A 24,698-nucleotide genomic window follows, 5' to 3' on the forward strand; every position below is an offset into this window, starting at 1 on the left:
GAAGATGCTTTCCTGTTGACATTGGCTTTGTATCCGTGTCTGCAACAGTGTAATAAAATATTTATTTCTATACTATACTATTTTTGAGGACTTACTTTAAAAACTGCCTACCTGTTTGATCAGACAGACTTTGGGGTTCCCAGATATGAATGCATATTTGAACCAGACAGTTGTTCTGTCTGGATGAGATGAAAAATACACAAACTTTCCTGACACTCCAGTTTCCAGTGAGAAGAAACTTGGACGTATTGGTCAGAGGAAAGTTACTTGCTGCTCTGAAAGGTGCTGGTTCTAAGTGGTTAAATAGACAGTATTACTTTTGGGGTAAATTTGAACAGTTAGCAGGGATTGACTTTTTTAACCTATTTTCCAGTGGGTAAGAGACTGTATAGGCTGAGAACACTTCAGATATGAGCACTTCATAGGACAAAGCTAGCAGCCACTTGAGGAGGTCAATGTTCCAGCTGTTCTCCTCAAATTTGAAAACAAACCTTTCCTTTATAAATGCTTTATTTTTTTTTTTTTTTTTTTTAGGATAAGTACATGATTAGTTTAGGTGCAATATCTCACTAATTATTTTTTGCTTAATTTTTTAAAGGAGTTGATGACCAAGCTGATAACAGAGACACCTGACCAGCCAATCCCATTTCTAATTGAGCATCTTCAGTCCAAGCAGGGAAACCGTGGTCAGCTTCAGAGAACGTTGTCTGGCTCTGCTGCCCTCTGGGCAGAGAGTGAAACATCAGGTATGTTTTGTGTGCTGGAAAGGGCTACTCTCCAGTATAATCTTCCAACACTTATGTTCATGATTTCCTGGATGCACATGCACCTACTGACAGGTACTGCTCTATGCTCTTGAGTATGTAGAATAAATCCTGTTTGTCCATCAGATACTGAATTTGATATACATTGCTATCTGTCAACTCAGCCTATTTGTGTGTCGTGTGAGTATGGATCAGAGCTACAAAATGCAAACAGTCCCAGTCTCAATGAGGGAGATTCCCTTGCTCTCCTCTTTGTTTTCCTTTTCCCTCCCATGGTGTATTTATGCCTGAGGTAAATCTCTATTGAGATAGTTTCTTTAATAACATGTATTTTTATACACCTGTCATCCAAGCCCTTAATGAGGAGATGCTATGCTTTATAACTCTAGTGTGAATAATTTATGATTGTAAATCTTCAGAAACATTAGAATAATCCTTTGAAAAAGTATCTGCTCTGATTGTAAAGCAGAAGTCTTGGTTTTTGTATTCTGGTACAAGTTACTATTACAATATTAGTTTTGTGTTTAAAAATTGGCTAATTATCTGTTTCAGACTATAGAGCTTAAATAGTTGCTGATAGCCAAAGTGTTAATTTACTGACATGTTAACCATTTGTATCAAATACAGTTTTAACATTGCCAGTAAACATGGACGTAACATGGACATTAAAAACTTTTTCTTAATAAAAAATAGACTTTTTAAATGAAAAACATATTAATTTCTAGGTTTTGATATTTCAGAAGTGGACTAAATATAATAAATATAAAAGAAATCATAAATAGGAGGAAAAAAAGAACTGTTTTTAATTTGGATTGATGTACCTTAGGGTTTTTTGATTATTTGTTAAGTCTTTGAAAAATGACCCTACAAATGTTGTGGTTATGTAATTTGATTCTTTTGACAGAAAATAAAGGAACAAGAAGAGATTTTAGAAATTATGATAAACCTTGGCAGGTAAATGCAAAAAAACCTAAGAAGTCAAAGAGCGACCTTGCTGTGTCCAACATTTCTCCACCATCACCGGAGTCCAAGTCATGTAAGAAAGCTTCACTACATTAATAATTTGTGCATACTTTCCAACCTATAGTATGTTTTTCATTTGAATAAGGTTTAAAATAGGAAGCAAACTGTGAGCAGAGGAAATGTCTATATGTGTATGTTAGAGGAATTTGATTCTTGCCTTTATCTCACTTGAATTATGAATATTTTATAATGCCCTATGTTGTCAGCTGTAGATAGAAAAGAATTCTGGATAGATTGATTAAAAACAGATTAATATCTGGGTGTCATGCACTATTTTGTGTTTGGATACTGATTATGGTTTGATGTTTTAGTTTGCCTTGCCAGTTTGTAAAATCTGTTCTGTTGATATTGGTCTTAATAGATCTTTTTCTGTGTGTCAGGCAGTTCAAAACTATGAATTATGAACAGATACAGTTCAAGGTATGGAAGTAGTGTCAGCAGAAAAGGTCTACTGTTCTGAGAGTTGGTGAAGAAATCTAAATGTACACTGAAACAAAAGGCAGAGTAGGAATAGAGTGGCTGAAGAGAATATTGTCAGCTACCTGTAAAAAATTAGGGAAAATGAAGACAACAAGCCTTAATGAAATATGCTTCCTGTGTATTGGAAGAAATAAAATTTTTGAGCTTGATTCTTAATATTGGGTTTTTTTCACAAATATATCTATAATATGTGTACATATATAAATATAGTTACATATCCAGGGAATTGTTTGTACTGGATTTTTCTCCAAAATAAATTGGAAAATTGCATTTTTTTGTTGACTCTTGTGGCTTTTTGATATTTTTGTAGTAGCCAAATCTTTATAACTCTGAGTGTGACTAGGTGTACCAGGTGAGAACAGAAATATAGTATGCTGCATTAGAAGATTTGTTGTCTTTTTTCTAAAAGCAGGATGGGAAAGTCTAGACTTCAGAGGAGTCAAAGGAAAATTGCCCAGTGATCTCACTAAGTCAAAATACTACACAGCAATGGGTAAAGTAAATAATGATAAATTTATGCAATACTTTCGAGTGATTAATAGTATTGAATGGTTATGAAGCATTCTTAACTGAGAATAAGTAAGTAAAAAAGGCTGTTATAAGTAGCTGTGTCCCATTGTACAAGATTTTGTCAGGATTATTTTTTTCTAGAAATTCAGCATTTGTCTATGCTTCTTCTTCATGAAGCACATTCCCTGCTTCAAAAACACTCAAATTTGATCATCAATTTCACTGGACCTCTCAATGGGCACATGAATTTTTAAGTCTGTTCAAAAGAAGCATGTAGATTTCTTTTTTCAAGAATAGAGATATTCAAATAAATGCTCATAGTCAATCTATGTCTACTCTAACAGATTTGCTGAATAACAGCAATTTATGGAAATCCACTGTTAGAAACAGTGACCAAAATGTATTGTGAACTGTTGCTGTCATACTGTGTATGTTCCTTCTGCCCTGTACTTGCTTTTCAGACTCTGTGGTATGCCTCAAATAATTTTCATACCATCTCCTAAAGATAGAGTTCTCGGTCTTTATCCCAGATAGAGGGGTGACATCATGTCACTCCCCTCAAATGTGTGCCTTTTGCAAGTTCTGTGCTTGTTGGTGCTTAGGTTGTCCCATTAGAGGAACAAAGAGGAGGCTGGGCATTCTTAACTGTGAGGTCTCATGTCAAACATGAAAATATTTTATACATCCATAAGACAACTGGGGTCAAGGATCTGTCCTTGTGGGCTGAAGGACACTTAATAATACTCTTCAGTTGGTAAGACTCACTCTCAAGCTACTCCAGTCCAGATGCAGTGTGTGGGAGTGCAGCTTTACCTACAAAGGTGGAAGAATTAGGGTGTGCTTAGTGCAACTGAACATTCATAAATGCCTGGCATTATGGCATTGATTCTAAGTGTGCTGAAAGAGGAGACCAATATCATGGCAAGGCCATTTTGTTGTTGAGCGGTCATAATGATTGTGACATGTTCCTGATGATTAGAAAAATGCAAATATCTCATTTATTTTAAGGAAGGGCAATCTGATCTGTCTAACCCTGCCCTCTGCAAGGATTATTGAGCAAACCTTCTTGGAAGGTGTTCCTAGTCACAAGGGGGAAAATGTGATTTGGAACATCAAGCATGGATTTATGAGACCGTATATGTCTGATCAAATCAACACAGTTGCCCTCTTAGGGTGAAATAACTGACCCTGTAACCAAAGAAACAGCAATGGATGTTTCATACGTGACTTTAACAAAACCTTTGTCAGCTTCCCTTAGTGTCCTTATAATTCAGTTGATAAGATATGGACTCAATAACTGGACAAGATGATGTATGGAAAGTTGACTCAACTGGTGGATTCAAGGGATTGTGACTAGCAGTGCAAAGTCTATCTTTAATGACATGCTCAAGGGACTGAGCTGAGATTGATACCATTTAAAATAATTCCCTATTGCTTTGGATGGTGAGATAGAATTTCTCTTAGGTTTGTAGGTGAGACCAAATTGTGGGAAGAGGTTAGTATTCTGCATAGCAGGACTGCTATTCAAAGGGATAGGACCGAGGAATGGGCTGAGAGGAACCTCTTGGAGTTCAACACAGGCAAATTCAAAATCCTGCATCTTGGATGGAATAACACTAAGCAATAGTGTAAACTGGGATATGTGCGTCTAGAAAGCAGTTTTGCAGAAAAAGATGTGGGATGCTGGTGGACAAGGACTTGGGCTACAAACCAGCTGTGGCTGTGTGCTCATGCAGTGCTGAAGGTGACCTGCATACCAGGCTGCAGTAGCCAGAGTAGAGCCAGCAGTGTTTGTTTTAGAGGTGGCATCTGGAGCACATTGTGAGAAACAGTGGTGTACTGGAGCAAGTCCTGTGGAGGTCCAAGATGCTGATGGGATTGGAGCATGTGATGGACAAGAAAAAGCTGAAAGAAATTGGTTTGGTCATACTGAAGAAATGAAAGCTTAGGGGAGATTTCATGGTTACCATCAACTAGTATGCTGGAGAATGGATGAGAAGGCATTGTCAGATTTGTCTTTTCAAGAGTGCTTAGTGAAAGGACAAGAGCAAACACAAACTTGACTGCAAAGGTAGTGAAACACTGGAACAGGTGTTGTCCGAAGAGGCTGTGGAATTGCCGTAATGGGGTATATTTTAAACTGAACTGAGTAGTCTGAGCAACCTGCCCTCAATGGACCAGTGTAGGGCACCAGGTTGGGCTAGAAGACTTTCAGAGGTCCTTTCTAGCCTAATTATCTTCTGCTTCATTCTTTGCTGTTTATGCACTTCCATTTTTTTCCATAACACTGATTTATTTAAACCTTAATTAATCATATTATTTTCATTACTTACACTTGCAGTTAGTTGTCTGCAACTTTTTGAAAATACTTTGTGTATTTGAACTACATTTTGTTTTAATTGCTATCACAGAAGTTGGTTTCAGACATGTCTTTTGCATATCTTGCTTCTCTTATTTTCTGCCAACTAAATTAATATTCCTGTATTAATCTATATATAGATATAATCTGTATATATGATTTAATGTTCTAAATGTTCTTTTGACATTTCTTTCTGGTTTATGCCAAAATCAAAGGGTGCCATGTATCCATTCAGCTACACAGATCAACAAGCACGTTTAGAAGGAATTCTGTCCAAATGTACACAGCATATTCAGTTTGTTTTGTGTCTTCGGCTTCTACCTCTTGTACAGTAATTTCATGGTTATAAGCCGCGCTTCAGGGTGTTGGCAACTTTTTGTTCTTTGTCCATATATAAGCCACACCAGATTATAAGCCACACTTTGGTTTGCAATGAGGATCTGCATGCAACTTTCACAAAGTTGCCAATTAGTAACAGAATTGCGGGATCGTGCGGTTTACTGGCTTGGCTCGGGGCCATGAGGGCTCGGCTTGCCGCTGCCCCGTTGCCAGGGCTGGGCGGGCTCTGGCTCGGCTTGGGGCTGCTGTGGGCTCACGCTTCCGGGTTGGCAAATTTGTGAACTTCATCCATATATTGGCTGCACCTGATTATAAGCTGCACTTCCGGGTTCGGACCAAAATTTTAGTCAAAATGGAGCGGCTTATAATGGTGAAATTACTTTACTTTTTTTTTCCCCAAAGTATCCCCAAAGAGGTAGTCAGGACTCATCCGAGAAACAAAGTTTTGGACCTGCTGAGACCTAAGGATTTACTCTCAGATTTATGTTTAAAAGAAAAGAACAAATCCTCACACAATCTAAAAAACATCCCCCTCCAAATTGCCAAAACAAATTCAAAATTTAATGGAATCCATCAGTTCTATTATGTTTTATTTCAGAGTTTTTGTTTTGTGGCTGTCTGCTTCAAATGATACAGAAATTGTACATTTATTCAGAGCTGTTACTTCATAGGAGTCTTTGGGAGCATGACGATATCTGATTTATTTAATTAGGATTTTTTTTTTCCTTTAGGAGAATGATGTTGACTTCAGTGTGCATGTTATTCCTGCACAAATGTCTCTTCCTTTATGCTTTGAACTTTGTTACTGAAAAGACACCTCCACTCCCTCCTGCCTGTTATGCTCTCAGGTGCACCTGAAACACACAAACGAGTGTTGATATCTAAGCCACCTGACCACTTGTTTGGTGTGTGCAAAACCAGAGTTAAGCAGAAGCTGTTGTCTGGCAAGGAAGAAGCTTGGAGATAGAGGTGTTCATGTGTATATAAATGAAATGTATAAATGATCACATGTTATACATATTTTTGTTCTTTGAGACGTAAGATGGTTGTACAATGCATTAATGAAGTGTTGGATTTAATGAGCAACTGGTCTGATTCTGTCTGCAGATCATGCATTAAAAAGACTGGTATGGGTAGATAAAACCAGTACTGATCTTGTACCATCATCCAGTAGCAAATAAAGGAATGCTGATTTGTGGTAGAATTAATAACACAATTGTGAATGAATCTAATGCACATTTGTGGCTGGGGCATGCCATCAGAAAATCAGAAATACTGACAAGTGTCTCTGTCCAGTCTCCTAAAGATGAGATGGTGAAATCTTGGCTCCATAAAGGGAAATTCTACATCTTTTAATGCAAATGCTACAGTGTAGATGTAATAAATCTTCTGAATTGTAGGCATGTAATTTCAAGAGGAAACGTTATATAACACTGTAATAAATCTATCAAATAACAGATGAGGTTGAGGTGGGTAATGTGATAAGAGATTTGAAATTACTGATGTGATTTGGTGGAATGAGTGAGTGTAATAAAGAAAGATGAAGGTCAGAGTATAATGAAAGGTTTTTGCTAAGCATGTACACGTGCACATAAATGATTAATGATGGACTTCATGCATACAGAGGAGGATCACGTATTTGAAAAGGTTCCTAAGAAGGATCATATGGTGTTTGTACAGTTCTGAATGCTTCCAATAAAGCTGTTCATTTGAAAATTACCAGTGCTTGTTGATCCTACAGCTGAGAAGATACAAGTTTATATTTTGAAAAAAATCTGTCTCAAGAAGAAAATGAACTTGAAGGAACAAACACATTCCAGGTGATGCTAATAAATAGATGTTTTAGTATCCATTCATTATTTGAAAGACTAGGTAAGTAGGAAGAACTATGTCTTCTCTAGAAGTAATAAAAATTTCAGTCAGTTCTAATTCTGTTTAACTTCCCCCTCTGTTTTGGCTCTTCAGAATGAGCCAAATTGTTGTATTGAAACATTGAAACAAATTCTATTGAAACATAGAAATAATTTATAACAGTATATCTGTTTTACTATCTTTTCACTGAAGTACAAAATGGTGCAGTAAAACACAGCTGTACACCAGCATGCAAAGCCAATTTCCACCATGATTTTGACTGAATTCCCGTTATCGATCTAGTGAGCTGCAGTCCAAGCTTCCTGTGTTGGAGACATTTCTCTGAAATTAGCAACCAGGTCCCTGTCTTGAGCAAGTGTCCCTACTTTTCAAGAACAAGAGTCTTGAGACTTCCTTTTTTCCTGATATGAGTTGTTCCATATATGTGGCAGTTGTTGATCCTGGAAGCTCCACAGCTGTCAAGTAGAAGTTACATTTGTTTCATCCAGCTTCTGTTTCGTGACAAATTTTCCTTCAAAAGCATATGGTCTCTAAAATCCTTTTTTATATTGAAAAATGTGTTTTGTTTCAAATTGACATGGTATCAAATTCTAGCTTGTGGAAATTTTCTACAACCTGAAGCATTGAGGTTTGGTCATCTTTTTATATGGTTTTAGTATATGAAATCGTTGCCTGTTTGTATTCTGGTGGTATTGTGAGATTTTTTTGTGGTAAATTCAACATAAACTAGAAAGAAAAATCTGTCATACTGCTAATGAGTGAAGCTATAGAATATAGTGTTGGCACACAGAAGGGTGATAGTAAGATGACTGTAAAAGGCCTTAAATGGAGCATGTGATCTCAATTAAAACAAAGGTGGGTGAAAATAGAGACAACTCTTTACAGAATTTCTTTTCTAGCTTATTTAAAATTTATATTTACAGTTAGTAATAATTTTGAAAAAATACTAGGTAGAATATTTTATTCTCTGTAAATAAGAAAGGATGAGAAATGCTGAAGTTGTGCTGTTTAATTTGTATATGCTGTGGTCTGTGCATGGATTCAATTTTTGTTACACAAGAATTAATGAAACTTTTAATTGACTTAGCAGTTCTTAAACCAGGGAATTGTAAAATAGCGTTTGAAATTTGTAAGTGTCAACAAACATTACAAACTGCTCATGTGAGTAGAGCCCACTCATAATTTAATACCTTAAGGACTGTATTTACTGGCAACCACTATATTGAACACAGAGCAGAACAAAATTCTGATGCTCCCACTTGCTTCTCTCTTCCCTTCTCCTTATTGAGGGTTTTTGTGTCCCTTTCCTTCTATTCTTATCTCTGTAGGTCTTTTTATAATGTCTCTTTTGTTTTCTGTCTTTTGAGAATGTCTGTAATTGTAGTCTAGTACATTAAACTTTCCTAATAGCCAGGTTCCTGAGTGGGTGTTACAGATGAGGATATACTCTGGTTTGTCAGACTCTCTATAGATGTCTCTTGTGAAGATGAGTTAGTTTATGTCTACAAGAGGTACAGTCATGTTATTTGTGAAAGGATGACTTCAACGTAACTTTGTCCCATTTCTTTACCTGGAAAAGGTGACTATTGACGTACCATCACAAGGGAAAGCTGAAGTTGATCCAAAGTGGAGCAGATTGTATATTCACACAGAGAGAAGTCAGCATCAAGGCAAATTTCAATACCAAGTTATTTAACACATTTTGTAATAGCTAGCAGACTTGATGACTGAGCAGGATTTCCCCATACCATCATAAAAGCACTCTGAAGTTCCAAATTATCATGAAACCACCTTTTTAGCACAATCTGTAGGTGTCTGTAAGGTGCCTTCTTAGCATGTAGTAAAAATGATGTTTATAAGCATAGGTAGTTGACAGCTGTCAAAATAGTAAACAAAAATTTTAAAGCTGGCTGGGATATATTGGATATTTTAGGCTTTGAAGTTATTTTTAAGTGCGTGGTAGGCAAGTGGTGAATCATGGTTGGTAAAAATGCAACTAGTCCTTTCTGGTGAAAAGGTGGACTGGACATCATCATCTTCACACTAGCATACTAATGCTGTGTCCAATGGAGATAACCCAACAGTTGCATTTTGTGGCAAAAGCAGCTGCTCACTTATTCTGAACACTGGTGAAAAGAACATATTAAACTGCAGTTCTAGAAACAGCATTGTATTTTTTTTCATTTCTACAAATTGCTCAAAATGTTCACATTGTTCGAAGAAGCTCTGTTCATTTTGTGTCCTACATATCTCAGACACTCCTCTTCCTTGTAGGTAAACTTAGCTCAACAGTTGAAATACTGTTATTTTAAAATTAAAGGCCTTAGTAATAGACAATGATCAGCAGATTGTAAGCTCAGATCTGTGCTTCCCAAAAGCTGAGTTTGTTTAAGTAGTGAAATGAAGATTAGAGGCTGTAACATGAATGTTAAGGACTTTGCTTTCCAGTTTTTTGTGAACTATGTTATCTATGCTTTATGGTTTTCTGAAAAGGTTGTTTTAAAAACTGTATCTAGAATAATTTTTTTCTTCTTGATAAAATGACTAGCAAAGCCAAAAAGTACCAGTCACTCATTTTTGTTTTGAATTTTTTTCTTGTTGACCCTTAGTCAACATGATTCTATTTTGTTGTAAATGAAATACCATCATGTGCGGTAGTTTAAATACATTTTTTATTGCATTAGTTTTAATATTTTCAATTACTAATGTTAATCATCCTGTTTAACAATTAATTCAGTTGCCAGAATATTTCAGGTATGCATTTGTTCTTAAATGTTTTTAATTTGCATTGACCAAAGAAAATATTTCCGGCAGTTAAAATAAAATGATAGTTAAGTAATTTCCAACCAAGATACTTGAGCTTTTAAACTCACTGTGCAGATTTTTTTTCTACTGTAGGAGTCTGAACTACCAAATCTAAACTTCGTCTATATATCTGTGTATATTTAGTGCCAAGGTCAATAGAACATCCTAAATGGGATTGGAAGACAAAACCGGAGAACCATGATTTTGATGAACTAAATCATATTCTTCAAGAGAGCAAAAAGCTTGGAAAAGCCCTTGAGAATCTGTCTCGCAGTAAGTTGATTGATTTTAGTTTTTTAATGTAACCATGCAGCCTGAATTGTAATTTGGAAGTATCTATCAGGAAGGTGGTCTTCTATTCAACGAAGACCAAGGTCATCAGCAGTTACATTCCTGTTGATAAAGTTTACAGGTAGTCTGAGATAGTTCAGGAACTCTCCTGGAAACTGAAACTACTACCCCTGCACCTATTTTTTTTTTTTAACGTTAGTTTTCTGCCAGTTTAGTGAGCTGAATTAGCTCATAAAGAGATCAGTGCAAGAAGCTGGTTTAATGAAAATGGTGGGAATGTGCAGCAGGGAGATTGCTCCTTTGTGTGGTAGTTAAATGGGATTAACCTTTGTAAAACCTTAACCTTATTGATGTAGTTCAGACCTGTTATTGGAAAACATTTAACTATTTTGTATCCTTGATTTGTTTGACCTTCTAGTTTTCAAAAGAAATTAAGATATTTTAAAGCATCTCAAATACTCAGAAACATGAAATACAGTTATTTCATAATAAACCCCATGTGTAACCCCTTAAACATTCATGTAACAGATGTCTTGGAGGCTTACTGGGAGATGAACAGGAATAGCTTATCTTTTTTCTTTTCTTTTCTTCCCCTTTTGCTTTCTTTCCTGTAGAAGAGAATTCTGAAATACATTTATGGGAGCAAATACTGCTTACAATTTTTAAAGTATAAAATAGTGACGAGTACTCTTCACTATGCTACATGAAAACTAGGTGTGGCATGATCTGGGAGATGCTTTTGTGAGAAACGTTTATTTCTCCTCTCATTATGTTTTATCCCTGGGAGTTCTTGATTCACTGGAGAATTTACAGATAGATCAGAGACAGAACTGAGGAAGGGAAGATTTGTTTAGCAAGGAATTTTGAGATTCAGCATTTTTCTAAATTGTGCCAAATACCCAAAACTGGTTTTCCCAAGTCACACTCTCCCAAAATGTTTTAGGTTCATCATTACAATTATATTCTGAGCAATTTTCAAACTTGTTTTATAGTAGTATAGTTACAGAGCTTTTTTTGAAATACTTTTCTAGTAAATTAAAAACTTCTGCCTGTAAGGAGCTAAACCAGCTCTGGTCAGTGTCTTGATTTGCAGCCTCACTATTGCCTGTGGTTGGATCTGAGTGTGGTTTTCAAGCTTTTCTTCTTCAAAGACTTGTAGCCAAACTATGCAAAGATACAGAAACAATATTTTGAATTTCAGAAAGGAGTATTTATTCATCTCTTGAGAAACAAACCAATCATATGTGAGAGTTCAATAATTAATGCCTAAATCCACTCTTCAATCCTACATCTGTCTTTTCTTCAGAATATTGTGAAGTTTCCACTTGTACATAGAACTATACCTACACTTCCTTATAGCTAAAATGTATTTTGCAGCATTCTGTTGGTCTCCTTGCCACACAGTTTTCTAATTGGAGTGTAAAACTCTGCAGCTCTTCTGCGTCCTACACTTGGACGGGATGAATGTAATGTACGTGGTCACTATTGCTGGAGCCAGTTTTTCATAGTTATTTCACGAATGAAACATTCTTAGCTGTTTCTTGCTAGTACTTGATGCTTTCTGGTGGTTTGTCAAGATAATACAGAATTTGAATCTCATCCCCCAGAGTGCTTTAAATCGCTCTCAGCCTGGTAATGAGTTCACTCTCATGAATTTGCTCTCCATTTCTTCATCCAGATCATTAATGGAAGTATTGTCAGACCTCTTCATGATCTCATTTCAGATCTGACAACCAGCCCTTGAAAGCTACTCAGTAAGTGTTTTTCTTCTCACCAGATGTTTTTCTACCTTGCAGTGTTTTCACGTAGATTGTAATTCCCAAACTTTTTTTCACTGAAGTATCATCTAGGATAGTAGTCTTACATTTTGCATCTACTTCTTCCTCTTACCCACTAGGCAAGTTTCCCAGTTGAGAATGAAATTAGACTAATTTGATGTGATCCATTCTTGATAAATTCATGTCAGCTCTTTCTTATCGCCTTTCTATTCCATTAGATGTTGATATATTATTTAACAGTTTTGTCTATGATTCTTGCTGTTGTCTGATTTAGGCTTGGTGGTTTGTAGTTCCCCACATCTTCCCTTTTTCTATTTCAAAGATGTGTATTTGCCCTTTTCTGTCCTCTCTGTTCCTGAAAGACAGTTGCTAATGGATTAGAGATTTCTTCAGTTAGTTAAATGCTCTAGAGTGAATTTCATGAGTCTGCTAACTTAAATGTGTCTAAATCACCAGCATATCTTTTAGCTTCCCTTGTCTGACTTGCAGTTTTTCCTCTTAAAACCACTATTGTTAAGCATCTAGTTGGTTAACTAGATGTTGCAGTCTTTTTTTTTTTTTTTTTTTGGTAGAGACTGAAGCAGGGAAAATATTGGACACTGGGAATTCTTTGCATCATCTCTTACCTGCTTTCCTTCTCTTTGATGTAATAATTCTGTATTTTAATTTGTTCTCATTTTCTAGTGTATTTATAATATCTTTTCTTATAGTTTTTAATATTCTTTTTTAGGTATTTGGCCCTTTAACCTCTTTTTCTTGTTGGTATCATTTAAAACACTTGCATCAGACTAATTCTAAGCTGCACGTCCTTGTTTCCAGGTTTTGTACTTCTGATTTTTCACTTCATTTCAAGAATTTAAAAAATATTTGCTATTATTTCTTACATTTCAGTATAATGTTAAAAAAATCAAAATGAAAAATGTGAAAATTTTGTAAATAGAAAAAGGTAAAACTTTGAAAATAAATTAGTTTTATTGTTCTTGCAGAGATGGAATGTAGATTGCACATAGGAAATTTCTTAGGGGGACTTCAATGAATAGAAGGTCTAGGACTTTAAAATATAAGGTGCATGATACTCATACTGTGCCGTACCCAAACAAACATCCCATGTGGTGAATTTTAAAAAAGCCTTCACAAGATCCCATCTCTACCTCTCCTTGTTTCAGGTAGGCTAGTTAATGTTTTTGTTTCTACAAGCATGCCATGAGTTTAGTGCTGTGTTTGATACCAATCTTATTTTGAAGTGGTGTGGGACAGACACTGGGCTCAACAGCTAAGTGCCCAAATGATATAAATGTACTATTAATGACTTTTTACAGCACCCTCTCCTTTTTCCTTCAATATTTTAACAGCAAAGAGTGATACATGAAATGAAGTGTTTGAAGTTAAATGAATTTTTCATCAAGTCCTGGAATTTGTTTATATTTTAAAGATAAGTTTTGGATCTCTTAGCAAGTTTCCATGACTTTGTTGCCTGTTAGGCAGTTGACACAGCCTGTGAATGAAATTCTAGTTTCTATTACTTCTTTTGATATGTAGTCTAGGTACCTGCTTTGAGACAAACTTGTGCACTTCATACAAAATTAGAACTGCCTGTAAGATTTGGAAGGTGAGGCTTGGGCACTTAGATGTCTGGTCTCTTCTATATTAAATTTTAGTGATTAAAACTGAACTTGCTTTAATTTGGACCCTTTCTCCCAACCTCCATCAAGAGTGAGTAATTCTATGCTTTTGTAGGTCCGGGAAACCAACAAGTGACTTCACACTCAGAGGTAAAAGTGTCTGAGGAGTTTTAAGAGTCTGGAGAAGATTATTGTTGTAATTATCATCCAAGTGTGGTGGAGCTTGCTGATTGAAGTATACTATTTTTCAGAGGCTTACTCACATGGGAGAGCTGGATTATGTTTGCTTCTTCCATCAGCTGTATGTCACTGAACTGGATTTGGAGCTATCGAGTCATCTATTTAGGGAAGATTTTGGTTTATAAAGCAACTTAGAGGAATATACTGCATTTCCCCTGTGCATGCTTAATTTTCTTTTATTGCAATGTCTCTTACCTTTATTGCTGTCATCCTTCTTCCTGTGCTGACATTAAGGAAGAAAAGTTCCATCCTGTTTCAAATGTATGCTCTTGTATTTCACATTCTAACCTGTTTGACTTTAAACAGAGTTAAAATCTGTATGTATAGCTAAGGATCTTGCTAATGAATATGCCTTTGTCCTTCCCTCGTTTTCTGAGGATGGAAAATTAGATAACAAGGTATGGAAACCAGTGAATTATGAGAGTTTAGAGTATGGGAAAATTGAGGACTAAATCAGTGAGATCATGCTGTAATTAGGTGGGAAGTCTGCATACTTGATGAACAACTTTGCATCTTTTATGTGAACAGTTAAGGATTAGGGTGCATATTGAAAATATGTGCATATTGAAGGTGCTGGTAACTGCATTTGATGAAAAAAAATCTTCTGCTATGACATAGGTACAGTAATTTCATGATTATAAGCCACACTGAGTATAAGCCGCACTTCCGGGTGCCAGCAACTTTTCATTCTTTGACCATACATAAGCTGCACCTGATTATAAGCCGCACGTTACAATGCAGAGTGTGATAAAAGGTATCTATTCTATTACCATCTGTTGAGGGTGGGGGCAGTGATCCTTATCTCAATGGCAGATATTCTGCTAATGGGCCATCCATTGAAACCAGGCAGGGCATTGTTCTTTATCTTTTCACAACCCAGCCTTCCTCCAGCGAGTCATTTTCTGCTAATGGCCATTGAGTCCCACTGTGTGACTATTTCATCCTATTGGGAGATGCTCCAGCCAGCAGGGAGAGCCAAGCCTTTCTTACCAAGATAAAAACAGAGGTTTTGGGACACTAAGGGAGCTCCTTTCTCCACTGGACTCCAGAGGGTAACTGGATTTCTCCACATCACCACTGGACCTCCAGAGGGAAACTGCACCTTCTACAGGAGCACTGCTTCAACTGAACCACATCTGTCACTGCAGGAGGATGCAGCCACCATTTAATGGGACTGCTACCAACACCCTGCCTGACGGGGTGTCAGGTTGTACTCTGACTTTGTCAGGGTTTGGAGTTTGTTTCTTTGTAGTACTGTATTTCTATTTTAATTTCCCTAGAAAATAACTGTTATTCCTAATTTCCATATCTTTTCCTGAAAGCCCCTTGATTTCAAAATTATAATAATTTGAAGGGAGGGGGTTTACATTCTCCATTTCAAAGAGAAACTCCTGCCTTTCTCAGCAGACACCTGTCCTCCAAACTAAAACAGCAACTTTTCGTTCTTTGTCCGTATATAAGCCGCACCTGATTATAAGCTGCACTTTGGGTTCGGACCAAAATTTTAGTCAAAATGGTGCAGCTTATAATCGTGAAATTACTGCAATCACAAATTGCCTTTTAGTGAAGATAACTGACATTTTGCTTGTGTTTGAGTTCTTGTTTAGGCCAGGTGTACACTTCAAATCAGAGGGGAAGAAATAAATTTATGATGCTTTGAATTCAGTTTCCATTTTAAGTTAGCATTAGCCAAAACTATTCAATAATGAATCCAAGTCAGTTTCAGGGAATCCCAGAAATGATGGTACCTTTATATAATCAAAAGGAGAAAAATATTTTGTTTCTCTAATTCTGAAGGGGAGTAATCAGGAAATGAGAAAACCATGGTTTTCCATCTAGTAGGAGGTATTGCTGGAAATCATTATAAATTATGGAATCACAGAATTCTGTGATTCTGAATTCACAGAATTCTGAATTAGTTTGGAAAGGACCTTTAGGAAGCACCTGGTCTATCACTACTGCTCAAACAGGCTGACCTAGAGCCATATATCAAGGCTCTTCAATACCTTTAAGAATGAAAGATCTCCAAGTCCCTCCAGTGTATGTGTTATTTACCATAACGTTAGAATAAGTTGGTGTTGTTCGTAAGTATGTTAAGAAAGACAAGCATGATCTTATCTCTTTAAGAAAAATATAAAATAGTAAAATAGTAAAAGTGTATGTTCTGTTTATATTTTACAGGGAAGAAGATAAGCAACAAGAGTAAAAATCTCATAACTAGGAGGGTAGAACAAGTTCTAAACAAAATCACAATATGTTAACAAACTGCTAAAATCATATCCTCAGTTTTGCAGATGAACCTGCGGGTATGTGGGATGTGAGAAGATGTATATATACATTATGAACTACTTGAACGTATTTAGTAGTCTCTGACAAACACATTAGAATGGTGTTTCATTTAGAAGATTCTACACTGTTAGAAAGCATTAATGATTTGCATTCCAGTCATGGAAAATGAACTTCAGTTGAATGCCACTAATATTTATTGAAGCCAGACATTTGTGATGGTGGTGATCATGATGGTATAACTCTGAATGCAGATCTTTGGGACACATAACTAGACTTTTGTCAATTGCCTTATGAGAGGCATTGTTTTAGAACATGTTAGTATTTTTTTTCAGTTGTATATAGTTGGTCTGAAATTGATGTAGAGTCTATAAATATGATTTTCCTGTTATCAGTTGATCATCTAGCCCTAAATGTGTTCTGCTAACTGAACCACAAGACTAGTCATCATGTAGAGGATTTTTCCCTTCTTCTCTTCAGTCTGAACTTTAAATTCATGTTATTCCTGTGTGAGATCAATGCTTGTGATTTATTTTGAGATCAACATTTTTAGATAAGCTCAATCAAACCTTTAAGGAAGATAATTTTATCTCAGTACTACAGCTGTTATCTGATACTTCTGTTGCTCACAGTTTCGTATGATGTATGAGTAATAATACAAAATATTTTCTGCAATTGAAAGAGAAGCAATATGAGCATAAATATTACTCTTCAATTATAAAGTGGGGTTTTTATAGCCAGGAGATAACTGCTACTTTAGTTAAAAGTATCTTTCTCCTGCAGATATTTTAATCAACTTTGTGAAGGTATTTACCATTCTGATCCAACCTCCCATAAATTTCGGGTCTCTTTTAGGGTTGCCTGATCCTTTTCTTTAGTATTTGGCTTGCTAAAAGTTTCTCTAGTACTATTGCAGAACTGGGATTTGTGAGACTGTCATCTCTGACATGGAACTTTCTAGTTCTTAGTACAAGTGGGTTGAAATTTGTGGGGCAGCAGAACGTGAGCTACTATTCTGTCCTTGGCTACTGAATGCTGTGCGCTACCCATCTTAACCAACCTATTGCAGTATGCACTTTCCCCTAAAGAGTTCTGCAGTTTTGATTATTCTCTTCTGAGATGACCTTGGTCTAGGAGAGTTTCTGGGACATAATATTTGTTAGATACTTTGCATTTTATTTCTCTGTGTTTGTGTAATTCATTAGTCACTAAACCTAATCCAGAAACCTGTATTCTCCATTGGAGCCACTCAGAAATTTGGATATAGATATTCTGCAAGTCTAAAGCAAAGATTATTTTGCTAGGGATTAAATTTTTTATCTTTTTTAAAGCTGATATGAGGAAGAGGGATTAAATCCATATTTTCTAGATAGTAACTATAAGATGTATATTGTGCTTCTATGTTGATGTGTGGTGCCTTGAAGATTGACAGTTACTCTTGTTTTAATATGGCCAAGTGTTGGGAGGAATATTTTACTTGTGGATACCACTACAAAAAGTTTAAAGTTGCTCAATAATATGAGGACATATGCCCCTCATTGGTAAAAACTCTGAGGTTTCATTTAAACATGCTTTCACAGAAAATCTGAGTTACTACTGGAGGAAATATGTCTAATTTTGAAACTGGTAAAATGACTCTCTGTAGGTAAAGGAATATTATAAGAATGTCTATTATGACAGTCAACACCAAACATATTTTAAAATTCCTACATAGAAACGAGTGAGATTTTTAGGTATTTGTGTCGTTTTTCTGGGGGAGGTATATTTGTTTGGTGCAACCAGTGCAACCATTTTATGTCCTTTATAATCCAAGAATGGTGTGAAATAGTTTCAGTTTTCCTCATTTTTTGATACATGGTTCATACAGGGACAGGAACACACAGTGCTGCCTGCTGCAGTGTGGCTCAAGGTTTTGCCATGGGAGATGCAAGTATATCTAAGATGACCTGTCCCACCAGTAAGAAGAACACAGGCTTCCCCTGAGGATTTGGAGTTGGAGAATGCTTTGGGGCAGTGAACTGCTGGACAGTTGATACATGATACAATGTTTCTGTTTTTCTGCTCAAAGCTGCAGGATTAATAAGGGTAGAATAAGAATGCTGTTTCTGTCCTGGAGTTTGTTACAGAATCTGTGATACGCACTATGAGGCTGACAGTCCAGCCATCCGGAAGTTCCCCGGCCTAGACTGATCCTGAGAATGGATTTTGTGAAGTTAGTCAGAGTTGCATTCAGGTTGTCTTAGTATGTCTAAACTTTGAATATCAAAAGCCATGTGTCAAATCTAGAAAGCTTTGTTTGGCAGGTAGGAAAACTGGCTATTGGGAGCTCTGTGGCCATCTTCTGGATGTTTAGGAAAATGCATAAATATTTCCTTGACTATTGAGTTAAATAATGGTAGTCTGACATACATTAAAGTAGTAGCACCTTCTTTCCTTATGATTGGGTACACATAAGTCTTCTCAGGTGTACATTGTACCTTTAGAAAAATGCAAATTTTAAAAAAGCCCCTCAATAATTTTTTATTTTGTTATTTCTTCCTGTAATTATTTATGGACCACAAATAAAAGCAAAAGTGATAGATATCTCTGAAGTTCCAAAACTTTCATTCTTACCAGAACACCAGATCTGTAATTTCAGATGTGTATAGCATATGAAAATATGATTTTAAGATACTGTAAAGCTGATTAGGAATAATGCAGCAGTAAGACATTTTATGCTTTGTCATTTCATAGAATGGTTTGAGTTTAAAGGGACCTTAAAGATCATTTAGTTGTTATCCCTTTTATCCCATTTAGTTATCCCTTTTCATGAGCCTGGGACACCTTTCACTAGATCAAGTTGCTCCAGACCCCACATAACCTGGGAACACTTTCAGGGATGGGATATACACAACTTCTCTGGGCATCCTGTTCCAGTGTTTCACCACCTTCACAATAAAGAATTTCTTCCTAATATCTAATCTAAACATAGCCTCTTTTAGTTTGAAGCTATTAATGCCTTGTCCTATCACTACATGTTCTTGTAAAAAGAACCTCTACAGCTTTTTGTAGTCCCTTTTTAGGCGCTGGAAGGTGCTATAAGGTCTCCCCAGATCCTTGTCTTGTCCAGGCTGAACAAGCCCAATGCTCTCAGGCTGTCTTCATCATAGGGGAGGTGCTCCAGCCCTCTGAGCACTTTCGTGAATCTCCTCTGGACTTACTCCAGCAGGTCCATTCCCTTCTTTTTTGGGGGCTTCAGAGCTGGGCATGCTTCAGGCAGGGTCTCACAAGAGTGGAGTAGAGGACAAGAATCACCTTCCTTGACCTGCTGGTCACACTGCTTTTGATGCAGCGCAGGGTGTTCTGGGCTGCAGGTGCACATTGCAGAGTAATGTTAAGCTTCGTGTTTACTGACACTCAGAAGTCCTTCTACCCAGGGCTGCTCTCAATCCATTCTCTGACTAGCCTGTACATGTGCTTGGTAGTTTTCTGACCCAGGTGTAGGACCTTGCATTTGGCTTTACTGAACTTCCATGAGGCTGGCACAGCCCCTGCCATCTCTCAGGCCTGACACGGTCCCACTGGATGGCATCCCTTCCTTCCAACATGTTAACTGCACCACACAGCTTAGTGTCATCAGCAAATGTGCTGAGAGTGCACTTGACGCCACTGTCCATGTTACTAATCAAGATAATAAACCTTTCCAATACCATCCCCTGAGGAATGCCACTCACCACTGGTTTCCGCTTTGACACTGAGCTGCTGACTACAGTTCTTTGAATTGTGACCATCCAGCAAAAACCCTCTGAATGATCCACTTATTAAAGTAATGTTTCTTCAGATTAAAGACAAGGATATTGTATGGGGCAGTGTGAAATGCTTTGCAGAAGTTCATGTAAATGATGTCAGTAACTCTTTATCAAGAAGACCTGAACTGGTGTGGTGTCTTTTGTTTTGAAAATTAATTTTATGCTGTTGTATTGAGAACATCAAAGTCTAAAAATCTCTTTTCAAAGAGAAATAATATCACTAAGTGGAAACATTAGGTGTTGGATAAATAAAACTCTTCTGCTAAGAAGTACATATGCAAAAGGCATTTTCAAGACTCATGGAATTATTGTTAACAATGTTCTCTTTTCTTTAAAAAGAAGGTTAATTTCTTGGAAAGCTAGAAATAAAGCAGAATGTCCTAAGCAGAAAACCTGTACTGTGGAAGATACTCATTCTAGACTCAGAAGGATTTTATTTTATGAAAATATAATTTTAATAGTAAATAACAATGTTTTGAGAGGTGGCTTTTGCATCAAAGAAGATGCTGTAATGCTGCATTGATCTACATCTTTATTTCTCCATACTTACCATTGTGCTGCTGCAGATTGTCATAGAGATAGAAGACTGGGAACAGAAATCTAAGATAGCCATATAAAGAATGGTTTTAATAATCCATGCTAATTTTAAGAGGCATGACAAACAACTGATTTAGTATTTTAAATATAAAAGAGCTGTAAGGTAAATGGCTAATACAGCATGAGATACACTTTATAGGCAATCTGCTTAAAATAGAAAAGTAGACATGATAATAGTAATTAAAGTATAATAAATATTAATAAATTGCATTATTAGATTGTTTGTTAGATGTATTTTAAATAATCATAGCATGCCAAACCTTTCTTGCAATCAGACAGTAGGTTGTTCTTTCAGTCCTCTTCAAAATCGAAGCTAGTGACAGAATGAGTGTTCCAGTTGAGAGAGGCTGTGCTAGCATTAATAGCCCCTCTGCAGATTTGTTGTTGATCAGAGATGGCAGTAGTTGTGGCTGTGGATCATTTCTGAAGGACTCTGGAAAACATGTTCATGCCAATTATTTCATTGTTCAGCACCCTTATAGCACAGAGGGTTATTACATCCTAAAGTAGAAACAAGTGCCCTGAATTTGTCTGTGTAATTCACCAGACAACTGAGTGGACTGGATACTTGTGATGCCTGATCAAATTTCAGTAATTACTTGTAAAAGGGAGGATTTTTTTTAAAGACATGAAATTGGCAGCTAGCTACCTAAATAATTGTGATGTTAAACCTCGTCCATGAGCCTTAGCTGATGGTGGGAAGCGAACTTCTCTGGTGAGAGGGGTTGGTCTATTGTATAGTTGTCAAACATATTGTGATATAAAACTATGGCAAACGTTGTTGGTGAGAAACAACTTCTGTAAGAGAAAAGGTAAAGCATACTCCTTTATTTCTGGAGGATTTACCTTTGACATCAGAAGACTTGTCTCAAAAAAGGCAGGAGAGCAGTTTTAACAGTCCCCTTCTTATCTGATGCTTGGTGTCTTGAAGCCGGGCAATGATGACACAGCTTTAAAGCTTCCTTTCTCTACATACGTCATCATGCAGAGTCAGGCTTGAAATGCTCTTAGCTGAGAAAAGTCAGAAATAGTTGCTCATAGTAACTTTTATTCTAACAAAGCCATAGAATTTAAGGTTGAATAAACCATATGTGCCAGTTTTTCTGGTGTTAAGAGATTTTTTGTTATTAGGATGAAGTTTTGATGGAAAAGGTTACAGTCTGAAGAAGTGACTAAATTGTCAGATTAAAAGTTTTGAAAGTTTTTAGAGTGGCTAGACGTTTTGGCTATGCCTATGAATATTTTGCTTAAAACTGCAATGTTGTTTCCATTTAGTAGTTTAATGGAATGGGCTTTCCCTTTGCTTTTAGTATTCTGTGATTTTATAATGCTGTTTTCCTATTTAGAATATATATATGGTAAATGAAACAATTATAGAAAGTGCAGAGAGCATAATTAATTACTTTTTGTCATATATACTAAGAAGTGACAAAAGGGTTTTCTTTTTGAAAAATGCTGATGTCTGGATACTAGCAATTACATGAACTGGAGATAGCAACCATTGTTATCACTTCTTTATAGAAATTCAGCTATTTTAAATTGTCAGTGTATTACTTGAAAATAAAATAACTGATAGTAACCTATTTGAGTACTGAAAAGTTGAGTCTGCTAAGGGTTAAGAAATTAACAGAAATCTTAAATACTCCTGTACAATAATTGTGACTGTCTCTAGTTTTGTTCTCAGGACTTGAGATTAAGGCTTCTTTGGTTGTTTTTTTTTTAATGTTCTTAATTATGCAAGAGTTTTAATCTTTTGAGGAGGTACTTTGTGAAAACTGTACTATGTATTACTCCACTGACATCTGTGCCCAAAAAAAGATGTCACTGTTAGGATTTTATGTCTACTGCACACAGTGTGCAAATCCCCCTCCTCTCCACGTCAACCAAGGCATTCTGTGAGTTTTGTAGTTGCGAAGAAAATTTTAAGAGTTGGGCACACACCAACTGTGGTGCAGTAGTGTCTTGGAATGAAATGAGAGCTTTTACATCCAAAGTTTTTTGGGGTTATTTATTCTAGTCTGCTAATGGAGTTGTGTTATCAGTGACTAAGAGAGTACTGTTAATGAGACTCAAGACATAACAAAAAGGTCTGTGTGACTGACATGGTAAATGCCACCTGGAGAGGAATCACTGTGCTACGATAGCTGTAACAAGCACCTTAAAAAGTTTCTTCCCCAGAAACCCTTTTCTTTTCTCTTGATGCCACATTAGAGAGAGAGTGTGAGTTGAAAAGAACTTCCAGGTTTAATTCTGTGATTGCAAAGATCAAAGATTTCTAAATTTGTAAAATTTTATTTTGACAGCATGTCCTCAGAAGCTACTAATTCTCTATATGCTTGTCTAAAAAATACAGTTCATTTTAGTGTCTTGGTACTGTTTTAAATTCCGTAAAGAAGAAGTTTGAAGCATTCTGGTCAATTCAATTACTCAGTTGTCTCTTCTGTAAATTTAGAGTAACTTCTAGGGAGAATAGGACCTAAACAAAGCATTTTACTAAAAGCACACTCATTTTAATTATGGAGGTTCTAAAATTATATACCTTATATGTATTTTAGAGAGGTTAGTAGAGCTTTTTGAGTGAGACATATAGTAGTGCCTACTGTTTTTCCATTTGCTACTTTTTACTTCTAGTACTGATCTTTGATAGGCAACGTAAACAATTGGGTAGTAAAAAACATTTAGCATTTTTTGGAACAGATTTTTGGAAGTGACAGGATTGCCTTTGATATTTTCTTTTACCATACTTGAAAATTTGTGTTTTTAAGGGGCAAGTCAACACAAGATGAAATTGCCCTTCCATCCACTCCCAAGTTACAAAGACCCATTAACAGGGATATGTGAAAGCAGAAGAAAAGGGTACCAGTCTTCAACATGGGGAAATAAGCCTGTATGAAAACCAAATTAACTATATTAACATTATGGGAAATTGCTGAGAAAAAGTTGTTTGACTGTTTAGAGAGTATATATGGTTCTAGAATGACCTTGTTTATGCAAAATGCATTCGTGTAATGGAGAGCTGGTTGATGGTAACCAGGTTTTCAAAAATGAGGTGAAAAGAAGCTTGGTTTAGGTTTTTGCTACCTTCAAGAGTGCAATTATCTTCTCTCTAGAAGATGTCCATTTGGGATTGAAGAAATTCATAACAAATTAGTTTGGTTGATGCAACTTGGTTATTACATTATATGGGCATTAGTGTGTGTCTGGGCTGAATAATAGTCTGGAGTTATTAAAAACTGGTTAATTGTAGTGAGGGATAGAAGGATTAGTCAAAACAGATATTTTTACATTTAATCCATTTCAGTACAATGGAATTACTGTAAAATATTTATTTAACTCCTATCGTATTTCTTATGTGTTGATGAGGTCTTTAAATTATAATTGCAGTGCTCTTAGCACTTTTTTCCTTTAAAACCAGAAATTGTTGTAAAGAATTAATCTGAACTGAGAATTAGCCAAATAGAGTTAATGATGAAAAGCACACTGAAAAACCTCAAAGAATTCATGTAGTTGTGGTATACCAAATAGTATAGACATACACGTATATGCTTACCTATTAGCTTATAATGCTCTACTCTTTAATGTGATTTTTGAAAGAGTAAGTCTACTCAGCTGGTAATTCATATTTTGCAATATCATGTCTTGCATTTCATCAAAGAAGGTGTCTTGAAAACATGATATGAATTAAAAAACAATTTTCAAGTATGTGTTCTTCCTATGTATGGGTACTTCACTTATTTTCACCACCAGGAGAAGCTTTTCTTTGGGTTTTGAAGTTCTAATCTGGAAATGTTTCTTATCAAATCTCATAGGAATCTAGGAGATGATTGCTTCCAATCTATCAGAATTTTCAACATGGTAGCATTATATATATGATTACTTTAGCAACCCTTGTCATATATTGATGTTTGTAATAAGTTAAAATTCTGAGACCAACTCTACATATT

The 24,698-nt window shown here is 36.1% G+C and overlaps 1 protein-coding gene across 5 annotated transcripts in view; it reads left to right on the forward strand.

Annotated features, from left to right (window-relative positions):
- C1H8orf34 (chromosome 1 C8orf34 homolog) overlaps positions 1-24,698 on the forward strand; it is a 158,063-nt gene that overhangs the window by 25,998 nt on the left and 107,367 nt on the right. For 4 of the 5 annotated variants that reach the window (XM_033055012.2, XM_033055029.2, XM_033055020.2 and 1 more), the window contains exons 2-4: positions 599-746; positions 1,669-1,800; positions 10,297-10,425. In XM_033055012.2, the coding sequence (XP_032910903.1) occupies positions 599-746; positions 1,669-1,800; positions 10,297-10,425 (409 nt within the window). The remainder of the gene's footprint in view (positions 1-598; positions 747-1,668; positions 1,801-10,296; positions 10,426-24,698) is intronic. The other variant, XM_033055046.2, reaches the window with a different exon arrangement.

Source organism: Catharus ustulatus, chromosome 1, assembly GCF_009819885.2.
Source record: "Catharus ustulatus isolate bCatUst1 chromosome 1, bCatUst1.pri.v2, whole genome shotgun sequence".
NCBI classification, from domain to species: domain Eukaryota; kingdom Metazoa; phylum Chordata; class Aves; order Passeriformes; family Turdidae; genus Catharus; species Catharus ustulatus.